The 15,200-nt window shown below is 37.9% G+C and overlaps 1 protein-coding gene across 1 annotated transcript; it reads right to left on the reverse strand.

Annotated features, from left to right (window-relative positions):
* Positions 1–10,527: 10,527 nt before the first annotated feature.
* On the reverse strand, positions 10,528–13,614 carry LOC142523188 (N-glycosylase/DNA lyase OGG1-like). Its single transcript, XM_075626843.1, has 3 exons — positions 12,878–13,614; positions 11,521–11,731; positions 10,528–11,208 (listed from the first exon to the last, which is right to left on the reverse strand). Exons 1-3 carry the CDS (start codon positions 13,603–13,605, stop codon positions 11,008–11,010), a joined length of 1,140 nt encoding a protein of 379 aa, XP_075482958.1. The 5' UTR covers positions 13,606–13,614; the 3' UTR covers positions 10,528–11,007.
* Positions 13,615–15,200: the final 1,586 nt, after the last annotated feature.

Below are 15,200 nucleotides of genomic sequence, written 5' to 3' on the forward strand. Positions count from 1 at the left end.
TTTAAAAATAACTTTGAGCATAAATAAATCTTTTAAAAATCATTTAAAAATAACTTTAATCATCATCATGAATCATATATCATAAAATCATTTTAATCATAAGCTTTCAATCATATATCATTTTGGGTGAAGTTTGATCCTTGAAAGTGACTAGCTTTTATCCTTTGGTCGACTGCAGTCTTAGCTCCACATGGTCCATGGGGGTGTGCACTAGGTTTCACCGTAAAAATACGATCGTCGGGGTCCCTCTGGGGCCTTGGCCCTCACGTTATCCCCACAAAATTGTAAGTTCATCATCCTCAACATAAACGGATCCCCCACAAATCATATATCATATATCATATCTTTTATCACAGTCAATTCACATCCCTCAAAATATTTTTTATTTTCTATAAAAATCATAAAATAGCATACCTTTCCAAAAATAGCATTTTAAATAGTATAAATTGCAGAGCTTTACCATAAATCATAAAAATACATATTATCATCAAAATCATCATTTTAAATCATATAATATCATTTAACATGCGTTATGATCCTTCGGCACGCTGCCAAGATTTTTCATATTTTCCTAAGTGTAAAAAAGACCTTTTTGCCCATGGACATAAAAAAATTCTCAAATTTGTCTCTTTCTCACTTTTAATGACATGAGATTATTCTAAATAATTATTTAAGCTTAAATATAATTTTTCATAATTTTATAAAGCTTAAAACTATGCTTTTCAATTAATTCTTTAATTAGCATTTCGTGCGGTGATTAAATCCCGAATAAATCCAAAAATCCAAAACTCGTTATTTTGATCCCAAATTTTAAAAATAAAATTTTTAAGATTTATTCTACCCTTCCAAGTCATGAGCCACACCCGTGGACCCATGGATTCAATTTTAGCCTTTTAATTTTTGAATTTGACACCTTATCGAACTACCCGAGCCATCTCCCAATTTACTTGAGCCACGCCTGAGCCACCTCGAGCAAAACCCTAGCCAACCCACCTAGGCACCCTACTGACCAGGCCTAGCCGAAGAACCAGCCCTGGCCCGCTCAAAAACCTACTTAAACTTGCCCCCAAAACATGCGCACAAGCTGCTAATTCTCTCGAGACTCCCAGCTAGCAAGGGCTCTTCCATTCGAGCAATCACCGAGCCCCCACGATCCTAACCATCTCTGGACCATGTCCAGACCCAGCCCAGACCAACCCAGCCCCTGGAGCCAAAGCACGAAGCTTCTGAATCAGGAAAACAATCAGCGTGCCACCTTGGAGTTCCCTCACGTTCTCACGTTTGGCTCGAGCCACAGCGCACCCAGCCGCTCCAGACCCTGGCCCGACACCTGCCCATCACCCTATAACCCTGGTGGACCACCTAGCCCAGCCCCAAACCGAGCCACCCCCTGCAACTCTCGGCCACACTAGAAATTACCTGAGCGCTAACTTCCCCTTGTTCCTAAGGTCTCGGCCCTCGTCTCCCTCGAGCCACCACAAGCCCTGGCTGCACCAAGCGCCGTACTAGCCCTAACCCATCTTCCCTAGCCCCTACTGGATTACCTAGCCAGAGCCCACCCTAAACCGTGAGTCCCTCACCCCTTCTGCAGAATCTCCATCGCACAACGCATGCCCTAGCCACTCCCACGCACCTAGCCACCCTATGACCCATCCTAGCCCTAGACCACGACCCTTAGGACCCAACCCCCAGCCCTGGTCGAGCCCTAAGATCCCATGCAAAGGACCGAACCCTTGGAGCCACAAGAAGCACATAAACATTCAACTCTCGGCCCTTGTTTTCTAAACAAAATCCTAGGTTCCAGCTTTATTTCCTTCAATAATTATCATGTTTTGGTCAAGTTTTATTCATATTTTATCATGTATTGCAGCGTGTCCGTTGGATTCAAAACGTTTTCAGATAAACGTAAAATCGTCGCTTTTTGAAAATATACGCTCTACCGTAAAAATAATCCAACTATCATATTTTTCATGCATAAACAATTAAATCAAGCATATTATGGTTTGTATGATAAGAGTTTAGAAAACGTGCATTTACGTTTATAACGCTCGAATATACGATCTTCGGCAATGGTGCGACATTGGACGACCAGACGACGAAGAACACAAGCTTTTCTCCTCTACTAAATTTCGAAAATCCTTGTGAGTGTGTGAGGGTGTCTCGACTGATTGATGGTGTTTGTGGTGAATAAAAGACCTTGGTTGCATGTTTTATAATTAATTAACAAGTTAAATGGGCTTGCAAGCTTAAGGCTAATTGGGCCAACTTAAATTAATTAAATTGGACCCAATAACACTTAATTAATTAAAACACAAGAGTTTATAAATTTAGTTTCCATAAAATAATATTTTTGATTTTTTAAAACTTCTTGTTTGCCCAAAACCGGCTTCCCGGGAAAAATCGAGCTCGACTCGTAAAATAAATTCGAATTCCAACATCTTTAGAAAAATTAAATCATTTTTAATCATATTATGATGTCTTTCCATTATTTAACGAAAAATAAATATTCTTGTCTTGGTCGTCCCCGGTCTCCTTTTCCCTGCCTATTATCGAATATTCGGGTATAATCATTAATTTCATGTAAGCATGTCATATTATCATTTAATCATATAATAAACATCATGCTAACACTTAAAATCAATTAAATAAAACAATTAAGCAATTAAAATAATTTTGCATGCATGCGGTTTACGTGGACTGATTTTTCGGACGTTACAATAAGTGTGTTGTTCAGGAAAATGTGTAAGGGGATATATCTGTGATGAAGATATCTCTGTAAGCTATGGCTTCAACCGTGACCTGCAGACAATGAAATGAACTCGTGAATGGGCGCCGGAGGGGTGTGGCGTGGCCACTCCGATGCTTAAGTCAGCTGTTTGAATATGAAGGATAAAAGGGCTATATATGTGGTGATATACGTGAAATGCTTAAGAATTCAGAATTCGAAAAATCCACAATCCTTCAAATGAAAAGTATATCTGCTATTTGTAGGAGGAAATCTCATGATTACCTTGTTTTCAGTGCTCACTTGCCACTTAGGTTAAGATGGTTGCTCATACTCTACTTCTGACAAGTTGTTCTGACATGCCAACCCTTGTGGTTCTGACAGTAATGATTGCCAAAAATAAGGTATCCCATACTGATTCACTCGAGTGAGGTGCGTTTCCCGAGGTAGCCCAAGTAACAAGTTCCGGGGAGCTTGCATGAGAGCTCGGCCGTCTGGTAACCTGGGAAGGGCATTCACCTGTCCGGCTGCTGAAGAAATCATCCTCCACATTGACTCTAATTTGGGCTATCCATTTAATATCTCGGATCATTCATGACCCGGACTCTTGCGACGGTTTCATTTAGCATAATCACACAAGCATTTCGAATAATCATTCAACTAAAACAAACCAGTACCATAAACATGTACAATAGTAACAAAATAAAGAAAATGAACCTAAAAGTGGAGCATAAATGTCCCAAAATCTAGGGAGATTCTACAACAGAAAATCATTCTCAAACCCTTGTGATAAACAACGATTAAAAAAAAACGCCGGACAATTGAAGACGACGAAAATCCAACTCTGGATAGTTGAAGACGATGAAAGTCTACTCCATTTACGGTAAACATGGGCCAAGATTCTTATTTATATTTACCTTTACTTTTACGCTTATTTCGGGAAAATTCAGAGCAAAAATCTGTTTTGTTTTACCTTCATTTTCCGTTGGATTGGAAAAGTGAAGGGAGATTGGGGAGGTTTTTTAGTTTCTTGGTTGGGAGCCATTCGTTGGGAAGAAACCTTCGATTCTCACAAATGTAAGAAAACTAATCATTTTTTGGTTTGTAATTGAAACATGAGTTAGGTTTTCTGTGAAACGGTCTCACGAATCTTTATCTGTAAGACGGGTAACCTACCGATATTCACAATAAAAAGTAATACTTTTAGCATAAAAAGTAATACTTTAATAGATGACTCAAATAAGAGATCCGTCTCACAAAATACGACCAGTGAGACCGTCTCACACAAATTTTTTCCTGGAAACAATATCAATCATGTCATTAAATTAAGTTTTTTAATCTTACTTTTTATTCTGAAATTTTTTTTCTAACTTCTTCTCAGATTTTATACAAAAACATATAACTTTATGCTATCAAAAATCTGACTTTTACTATCAACCTTTATTTGTTAAAATTAAATTCGATCAAATTTTAATTCATTGTATTTTTAATTCATTGTATATTATCTACTTATCGTTTTATGTTAGAATTTTGGTTGTTCTGTTGATAATTTATAGTCTCCAATTGTCCGTAGGATTGGAAATTTGGGATTTCATTAATTTGGAATTTCATCAATTTATAATCTTACTTCCTTATATTTCTTTAAAATTTTAAATTTCATGGCACTGACACAAGAAGGAAAAGAGCTGGTGAAACGTCTTGTAACGTACCGTACTTTTTACTACTTAAAATTTTGCGGAAAAATTAAAAAATTTCTTAAATAAGAAGTAAACCTTCAAAATTTTGATAAAGTAAACCGTTCATCTCACAATCATTGTAACGAAAGGTCTCAAAGTAAAGTTCGCCAAAAAATTTGCTTAAAATCTCATAACCGGTAACGTAACTCAAAATATTTAAAATATCTATAAAACTTAAAACATGGCGGTCATCGGGTTTAGCCCCCCGCTCAGTTTAAGCCAGCTCCTTGGTCCCCACCCCTAGTCTCCTCGAAATCATTCTCACCTGCATCGATCAAGTCTAGTGGGTCTAAAGACTCAACACGTATAAACTGGAAGTAACAAGTAATACGTAATAAAACCACATGCAACTTTAAATTAGAGCGTACATACAAGAATTTGAACTTACATTTAAACTTGAACTTGCATAAAAAAGCTTGAAATTACATACTTAACATAGACGTGCCATAACGTGAAACTTTTCTTAAACATGCTTGCATACTTGTACATACTTGAATATACTTAAACTTCGTCATTTTGCGTAGAGGCATGTTTCAAAGCAAGACCCATAACATAAATCGCCTGGTCAGACTAAACCACAGTACTGGGCTGACAGGGAAAAATCCACTGCCACATACATGATATCCCCGTTCATGCTTTAACGGGTGGATTGGTCTCCGTTCATGCTTAAACGCTTTTCAATCCTGATCTAAACTCGTTCATGATTTAACGGGTGGATTGGTCCATGGTCATGCTTTACCGCTTTTCAATCCCATACATAATTGGTCACAAGACATTTAGCATACATCAAAAATTTAAAATATTTTCTTTGCACGTCAAACATATTTACTTGGCGTTGAGGGATTCGTTGGATCTCGCTTGGGGCCACTGTTGCACATACTAATATGAGTTTGAAATACTTAACTTGCATAGCTTAGACATATGGTAATGCTCGCACCCAAAAATGACAGTTTTTTTATGACATTCTAAATCTCTCGGTCTCGACCTCATTTAATTGTCGTACTAAGCCATGACATAAAATCTCAAATCGATCCCTAAGATATTTCCCAAGGACTGGAGTACACGGACCCCGTGCACCCCTCCGGGTCCGGGTCCGTGTAGGCACTGTAAAAGCATACTCGAAAAGAAGTGAGGACACGGACCCCGTGCCTAGGTCCGTGTAAGGGTCCGTGTAGACTCTGTAAAAAGACACTTCGGAAGAACAAGGGCACGGACCCCGTGCCACGGTCCGTCGAAGGGTCCGTGTAGGCTCGGTAATAGCAGACACACGAAAATTCAATACAGATGGTGCTTAATATTAATAACTCGATTGAACGGACTATGAACCGACACCTCGAGACCCATCCTAGGATGCCACTACCTTGTTCCAAATCCACACAAACACCCCCAAACAACGACACCCAACCTACGACCCAATACAACTCAAAATCACGGAAATTGACACCAAATCTTTTCCTACTACTTCTAATGAATTCAAGTGCCTATCGACACTAACCGGCATACCAAATACCAACCCAACATCATACTAACATACCTAAATACAGAAAAGATCACCCGTCGATCCCAACGAAGCCTGCAACCACAAAACTTCAAGAATACCTCAATAACATAATTTTTCAGAAATCGCAGTTTGAGCAGTCCCACGAAAATGATCATAACTCACTCAATTTTTATCCAAATATTTGAATTTTATATCAAATCGAAGGTATCAAAAAGTTCTACAATTTTCATGTTAAAAGTTTTTTCAAAATCATAACCGAAAAATCGCAGTTTTCAAAAGAACGGTAAATTTCGAAATTTTAGATCTAAAAACGTTTCAAAATCGATCCAACATGTTTCTGCCCAAACCTTGCATATCATGCATGGATTTTTACGCATAAAAAACGCAACACATACTATGACATGATCGACACAGGAAAATTAGCATATACGTGCCTTTTGATGTTAAAGTTTACCGAACCGACGATACTGAAGCGGAGATGGCGCGAGGATTGATCCGGGATGATGGTGGCTCGATTTTCTTGCACTAAAGCACACGAAAATTTTTTGGAATTTGGAAAGGGAAGGGGTCGGGTGCTGTGAACGCAAGGGAACCCTAGGTTTTCCTTTAAAATGATCAAATGGAAACAAGAGAAATATGTGTGTGTGTGTTATACATGTAATGGTGTGTGTGTGTGTGTGTTTAGGTGATAATTAGGGAGTAAAATTTGTTTAATTAATAATTAACAAGCTAATTTAAAATACTAACTCAATTAACAAGTTAATCAAAATGATAAACTACTACACACTCTAATAAAATCCTCTATTTTAAATAAAATTCACAACTGCTAGACTTTAAAAATTTTAAAATTCTAAAATCACTAAATAAATAAATTAGACTTTTAAAAATGCTAAAAACTTAATAACTCTTTGAAAATGCCCCATTCTCAATTAAAAATAAAATACCACATTTTAAAATTGCCGAAATCGTCACCGGTCTCTTTTCCTCGATCCCACATCGAATAATCGTCTGAAACATGAAACTCGAAAAAAAAAAAACATTTAACATGCATCACATAAACCTAATTAATTTAAAATAATGCAACTTTCACAAATTATGCATCACGAAACTCATTTTAAATTAAATAAATGCATGAGTTATACGTGTACTGATTTTGGGTTCTACATGTCTTCTACTTAAAATACTACAAGAATTTTTTTTTAAAAGATAATTTTCGAAAATTACATTTTTATGCATGCAATAACAGCTGAAAATTATACATTTTAAAATAAAAGTATTCACTAACAGTAAAAACACTGTAGTTAAGGAAAAGAGACAACTGTCAAACCCTAACTTGTCTTTTAAAATAATTCACAAATGAAACATTCGAAAATCCTGACAATCATATACATTTAAAAGAAAGAGTATGAAAATGTCCAATATCACTCCTAACTCATAAACGTAATGTGCGGAAAAAGTATGGTCCTCGGGTAAGCATGCGTACATCCAACTTCGCTTACTCAGTCTTCGGCGCCTCTAGTCTCCTCCACAATATGCTCACCTGCATCATTCACAATTAGTGAGTCTAAAGACTCAACACATCATAATTGTTATAACAAGTACATGTACATAATATGCAACAGTGAAAAAGTATTGTAATCAACATACGTTTCATGATCTTAACAGCATGACTTAAACATACCGTATCAAAGCGTAGCTTGTCCAACACATGATTCAACATATAAGCATATACGTATTCATTTTCTTTAATTGAATTCCGTTCATTAGTTGTGACTTTCGTATCAGCTCTATGGATCCATCTGCGTACCACCGTGGTACCCGACTGCGGGGACATCAGCGACAGTATTACCCATCCACTGAGCCTTGACTTTACACTTCATCGTACTATCATATTCGTATTAGTCACAACCAACTCTCATCCTTCAAACATGTCATCATATTCATACTTATAAAATCATGCATATACGTAAATTTTTCTTAAAATTCAGCATGCAACGTATTTTTCATAATTCCACAAAAAGGTCATGTTCATGATGCCATATGCATTAAAAACGTGTATTTTTTTGTGATCAGGGCGCTGCCAGGACTGCTAACTCGACTCGGGTGCAAAATGATCATTTTTCTCCTGCAAACCCTAATTGATCATTTTACCCTCGGATCTCAAAATTTCGACCTGAAGCCAACCAAACTCCTAAAAACACCTCAAAACATATTTATAATCATTTCTTAGAAGTAAAATCGAGTTCATACAGTAACTTTTATGATTCGTTTTAAAACTTGGACCGAGGTTCCGGTTTTAACCCGAATCAACCCGAAACTTAACCAAACTTTCCTAAATTTTTATCACAGCTTAAACACACCCTACCAGCCCCTAAACAGCACAATTCAAGCACATATGAATCCCCTCCACCTGGCTGATCCTTGCTGGACGTTGGTGCACTCCAAAAACCCTAGCCCTAGATTCACTCCTCGCACCGGAGTCGATCTTAGCCCACACCAACTCGGCCCCGACCTGACAAGCTACCCTTGGCACACGCTTGAACCCCTTCTGGACAGAACTAACTTGGCTTTGAGATCTCATGCACGCAACCCTGCGCGATTTCACCCAAAATACCCTCAAACACGCGGCCTTTAGCCCTTATGACTCTCGCACCTGACCTAGACCAAGACAGCCACGCTCCAGCCCAGATAGACCACGGCTCGGACCCTCCAGGGCCTGCACAATAGCCCTGCTTGATCCTTGCATGGCCACCTCTTCCCCTTTGCCCGATCTCGCCCTAACTTCCCTCAACAAAGAAAAAAACTTGATCGCTCCTTGCCTAGCTGTGACCCGAAGTGTACTCGACCACCCCTTTATCCTCTTAGATGTCGACGTGTTTAACCCCTTGGGACAAATATCTAGCAGCCCCTTACATGCACCATGAAAAACGTTAGCACCATGATCAAGTGTATGCAAGTTTTCGCGCAAAAATCGTATAAACCAACACAACAATTATAGATATAAAGTTTCTCATGCAAAAGCATACAAATCAACGTATAGTAGCATGAATGATGAGAAAAAAAACGTTTTAGGGCGGGTCTTTCCGATTAAACGCTCGAAAACTTGAAGGTTTTTGCATAGAACGTGCACCGAAGAGGCGGAGAAGAACTTTTCTTGAAAACTTGAGGGAATTTTCGAAGATGGCTGCTGAAGAATTTCGAAAATGCTGCTGCTGAAGTGAGGGAGGGGGTGGCCGAACTAGTGGGGGTAGGGTTAGGGTTTTGAGTGTAGGTTTAAATAAAATAATTAGTCTATATTGGGTCCTAATTAAAATAATAATTTTAAAAAGATTTTAGGTCCATTATGCAATAAAATAAACCCGGCAAGCCCAATAACACTCCTGAAAAATATTTCCTTTAGGTACGTTTTTTAAAATATTGCTCAAACCTTCAAAAAGTCATCTGACACGCTGAAATTTGCATACCGGTTAAAATATGATCCGACGAGTAAAAATACCCACCAATGTTCATATTCAAAAATCGCACTTAATTACACCATATATTAAATAATTAAAAATAATTATTTAATAAAAACATTTTTCCTGATTATCCCCGGTCTCCGTTCCTCTTTCGAGCGCGAAATACAACTAAAAGCTCTAATGCATGAAATCTTAATAAACCACGAAATGACATACATAATCATGCTTTTAAAGCTTTAAAATAATTAAACACATATTTTAATAAAAACCCAGATTTCATGCAGTCAAGTTACGTAGTTCGAATTTCCTAGATCTTACAGCTGGACTTAGAACTGGACCTTAATTCAATCATGATAGATGACGATGATTTTACGATACTGATGGTTGATTTAGCTAATGGTTTTGAGGATCTTCCAATTTGTAGATTGTTAAACAAAGATCAGCCTTTTCATGGATAGATAAAGTACCCTCCCTGATGAATGAAGGTTCTCCTCTCAATTGCAATATTGTTACCATATTTTGTTTCGAACTTTTAAATTTCTTCAAATAGTTTAGCTAAGGTAATGACAAGTGGAATAAATGCTTATACTTCTCCATAATTAAGGTTGTCTTTGATAGAAAGTGATTATATTTGTCTTGCAGATATCTAAAGATTGAAAAATGGAGGCCATGAATTCGGGAAAACTGCTACCAAACAACATTTTCGATAACACATTTTCTATCCAAAATAATGCCTCAAATTGACAACAAAGGCCACCACATGTATGTTACATTTTTTATGTCCGCAACGAGGGACTTGAATAAATAAAAAGTTTGGATCAGGGAACTACTGACAACAAATTTCACTTTGTTGTTGGGAATTTTAAGTCAATTTATTTTAAAATTTAATGAATCAATTTAGATTATAAAATAATTTTGATGAGAGATTAAGAAAGTTTCATTAGGGAACTAAAGCAAACTAGGATGAGACAAAAAAAGATTAGATCTTGTTGATTTTTTTTTTTTAGTTGCGAGAAAAGTTTGTTAATATTGGTTTCGAACCGTAGACCACATCCCGTCTAAAACTTGTGAATTTGATGTCATATGAGCTATATAAGTAATATAGGCTGTAATCGAATATTTGGAGGTCATAATATGGTGAAAATTAAAAGAGAACATAGTCTTCCTCTTCCTTCATAATATTATTATGGTACCAAACATACAAAATGAAAAGAACAAATCAAATTTGCTCTGTAACACAAGAATTGCTGAGAAATAACACAGGAAAGAAGCTGCTGCCATGACAATCTTCATTCTTGAAACATCGAAAACTATAGCTTTTACAAGATTGTGTTCGAAACTTTCTCCGACCCCTAACATTTGAGCATCACGATTATGGTTCTCCGTCCTCAAAAAATGGTAGATGTAATGTACGAATGGTACAGATTCTTTTCCTCAAAGTTTCAGTTCTCCGGGAAAAAAGTTCACACACACCAGGAGACGCGTATCCACGGTCTGTGTAATAGAAAGCCAACAGATGAACCACTGGAAATTGGACAATTATTCGTGTTTTTTCATTAATAGCACGGTCTTTTCCCGAAATTTAGCTTATAGCTTTGTCCCCCCTAATTTGCTGGAGATTGATGGCAACATCGCTTTCTGAGAAGGAAGTTCAGCAATGAAGAGTAGAGTTTGAGCCCAACCTGCATATTTCCCATATTTGCTCACAAAAGCATCAGAGACGCGACTGCAGATTTTTGGTGTCAAACGGGTGCCAGCCAGTTCAGGAACGAGATACCTGGTAGCAATCTTCTCAACAAGAAGATAATATATTTAGGATTGGCAATCATGGAAAGAGAAGATTGAAATGTCATTTAATTTAAACTTGAAAAGAGCACCAAGGATGCTTGTGACAATTCTGAAAACTATAGAACGATAACTTTAGCTACAGTTTCATAATAATTTCTAATCAGGGATAGGGGCAAAAGATAATGTGACTGAGCATGGTGAACAAAACAAAAATTTGCAGACGTAGATGCCCAAGAAAAAATTTCAGGAAACCATTATTTTTCGAATGGGCTCAAACTAGCCTATAAAGAAAAGGCTTCTTAAATTACTCACCTTCCACACATGAGTATCGACGGGAATGGCATGATGTTGATCTAAAGAAAAGAGAGCGATGCATGCTGCGACTTTCGGACCAACCCCAGGTAAGCTAGAGAGACCGTCAATTGCGCCTTGAAGATCCAATTTACGAAGCGAATCCAGCCATTCCACTCCTCCACCAGGTTTTGATTGCAAAGCTGCCACAGTGCCAACAATATATTTCGCCCTGCTCATTTTCAAGACAGAATAAAGAAAATTCATTAAATCAGATATATCCCATGATCTATCAACACAATGTTTGTTGTACAAGTGACAGCAATATCAAAACTCATTCTGCATCAATGAGAAAATTCTGAACCAATAAAAAGAAGGATGACCATGTTCCAAATGCAACCATTTACTCTTCTCACTAGGCTGCAGGATAGGTTTGAAATGAATCACTTAAAGACAAATACTGCATATTAGTTTGAAGTTCAGTCACAAGCTCAAAGTATTGGTGTGGGAGAGGGAGTAGAATGTCTAGTATATAGACAATTTACAACCCCGGATATCAATGTTCCTCACAGAATGTCTCCATACAATGGTGCATACCTATAATAAAATTACAAACGAAGTCTCGTGTTACAAACATGTAATCAAACTTCTGTACTTCAACAGCAGGAATCAACTAGATTATTCTAATAAAGACAGAAACTTGATGCGTTTTACAATGAAAAATGAATTTTTGCATGAAGACATCAACTTAATTAAGTCATATGCATTATCAATCCTCACAAAATTTCATAGAGCATATAGAAGCAGATGTATTCTGAACATATTTCAAAAGCATTCATTCAAATCAAATAGAAGGATACATAAGAAATCTGCAACACAGGAAAATTTTCAAGGGCCATGTTTTAGATTTCGTCCTCTCAGATTCTTTTTCTACATTACCATGATCAACAAGGCGACTGATGTGAACTTTTTCCATGACCCGATACAAAACCATGACCAAGCAAAGTTAAACAATATCCAATCCAATTGAAAATGTTCCCGCATGTTCCTTACGGCTTTGAGTGGCAAACATATCGGAAGTTAACAATACCATTAAGTACCAGAAACCGGAAGATATCAAAGCTCATCTCTTTGATTGTTTCGTTACAGAACTCAACATATGCTAGGCCCATTAAGTAGACATTCACAATAATATAGCCTCAAGAAGACCTTCTAGGCAGAGCAAAGCAAATTTCAAGTAGAAACAAACCAAAGCCCAATAAGTTTTGCATCCAAATCGACATCAATGCGTGTGATCGTATCATACATAAAAATCAAACACAACGAAACCAATCAACCAAACGCTTATCCATACACAAACGCATAGAATAAGCTCAACCTGTATCCAAAACCAGCCTCTCTAAGCTCAGTTTCAGACACGAAAACCAAGCTGTCCAGCTTCGGAAATTCGAAAAAATCAAACCCTTCAACACATCCCAGAAACTTCCCCTTCCTTGAGATAAAATCAACCATTTTAGTAATCCTCTGAATATTATTATTCGAAGAGCAAATAAATTGAATCAAACACTCCAAAGGGTCCTGCCTCAGAACCCTAGCACCCTCCAAAAACCCCGCCAGCTGCGCAAACCTCTCATCACAGCCCTTAAATCCCTTCCACAACTCACTCAACGAAATACCCATGTTTAGAAAATCAAAAAGATCGATTCTTGCCGAATCTTCGTCCTCTGTGAAATGGAGAAAGTACCCCACATCATCATCCTCGAGTTGTTTGAGGGAGATGATGTGTGGCCCGACGGCCCCAGTGTACTGCAGCGGGCCCGTTTGTTTCCACCGGAATGTTTGCCCCGTCGGGAATGTAAGGGGCAAATAGAGCTCCGACTTGTTTATCTTGAGAGGCGTCCACGCTATAGGCTTGGTGGAGGTGGGGAGTGGTTGGGGACTTCGGAGGATGTTTCGGGCTTTCTTAGAAATTGGTCTTAGCTGTTTGGTAAGGGATAGAGGCTGTCGCGTAGGCGGAGGCGTCGACGGCAGAGGAGAGGTGGACGGACCAGACGAGGCTTTTGGCCTTTTCATGGCTGGATTATGCGTCGTTCTCAACGACTGCATACGGTGAAGGCCACCAGAAAATATTTTTTTCCTTATACTATCTTAAATTATTATTTTATAATTCTTAATGTTATTTTATATTATAATATGATATTCTCAAAAAAAAAAAAAAACAGTGCATTACTGAATAATGTCTTTTTTTAAAAGTCAAAACTCGAAGTTTTATTGATTAAAATCATCCATTATAAGATTAACAACCAAAAAGAAAATTCCCAATTCATCCAAATAAAAGGTGAAGGCGAAGAAAGAGTAGGTCTCTTGTGAGACGGTCTCATGAATCTTTATCTGTGAGACAGGTCAATTCTACCGATATTTACAATAAAAAGTAATACTTTTAGCATAAAAAGTAATGTTTTTTCATAGATGACCCAAATAAGATATCTGTATCACAAAATACGACCCGTGAGACCGTATCACACAAGTTTTTGTCGCGAAGAAATAACAAAACAAGCAAATATTATGAGCAACATTATTCGACGATCAACAAACATGAATGTATTAAAAGATCGCAGGTCTCTTCAAACGCTCTCTAACATTTGTTGCACAAAGTCCAATATAACAAAGATCATCTTGTTCGATAGTGACTACTTGCACTGCCTATAGAGAATCATTGATACTTATAGATTCATTACTGTCTTGATTTACAACATTAATGACCCAAAATGAAATATTTTCCATTAAACTATTCTAAATTTACTTATAAGCTTCACGTGCCAGCATATGTGAGTCACGCTATTCGTCGATCTTCTCATATCCTTCAGAAATGAATGAAATCGACTCCAACAAAGTTTGAATATCCCTAGTGAGAACATCATTCGGGCCCAAGTCTTAGGTATAGCCATTGATGGCGTCAATAACTTGTAATGAATACAAGAAAATGCAAATGATATCCCGGGATGTCCCGGGTCATGGATAGTTCTCGGGATGACCCGGGCCATAGAGCCAAGCTATGGATAGTGCCCGGGTCAGGAGGGTGAATTATTCTCGGGTCAATAAGATGATAGTCTGAGTAGAAATCTGGATCTCAAATTGCCCGGGACGTTGAGAGTACAACTTGACAGGGAGAATCTGTAAATAGACCAGTCAGTCAGAAGATCGGGCCATTGGAACACCCGGACCTAAACTACCCGGGCTATTGGGTGCCAGGGCTCTCATATAAATGCCCGAGAGGCACTTTACCCGGGCCACTTCGATTAACGTGCCACATTTAATTACGCCGACAGAGTAGGGTGTGTGCGGCCGAACTATCTCTGACACCAGTGCAAGTGGTTGACAAAATCAAGTAGGCTGGATGTGACTAGTATGAGATTTGACATGTCAGAACAATAGGGTATAATCAGCCGCCCTACTATAATTAATGCTCAACACAAAGAACGAGGTCATCATTACATCTCCTACTATAAATACCAGGTTCACTCTTTGCATTTACTCTCTATTCTGATATTGAATACACTCATTTATCGTGCATTTACTACACATTCCACACCAATCTCACAACCATCACTTGGTTACATTAGTTTCTTGCTTGAGTTATTCACTGACTTAAGCATCGGAGTGGTCACGCCGGACATCCCTCCGGCGCCCATTCACGTGGT

Source organism: Primulina tabacum, chromosome 13 (assembly GCF_025594145.1).
Source record: "Primulina tabacum isolate GXHZ01 chromosome 13, ASM2559414v2, whole genome shotgun sequence".
In the NCBI taxonomy this organism is placed as follows: domain Eukaryota; kingdom Viridiplantae; phylum Streptophyta; class Magnoliopsida; order Lamiales; family Gesneriaceae; genus Primulina; species Primulina tabacum.

Bases quoted from the DNA above. Each gene is read 5' to 3' on its own strand.
- LOC142523188 (XM_075626843.1), bottom strand. From the start codon at position 13,605: ATGCAGTCGTTGAGAACGACGCATAATCCAGCCATGAAAAGGCCAAAA. The intron at 11,732-12,877 runs GTTGAGCTTATT...GAAAATGAGCAG, and splicing joins GAGGCTGGTTTTGGATACAG to GGCGAAATATATTGTTGGCA. The intron at 11,209-11,520 runs GTGAGTAATTTA...CTTGTTGAGAAG, and splicing joins TCGATACTCATGTGTGGAAG to ATTGCTACCAGGTATCTCGT.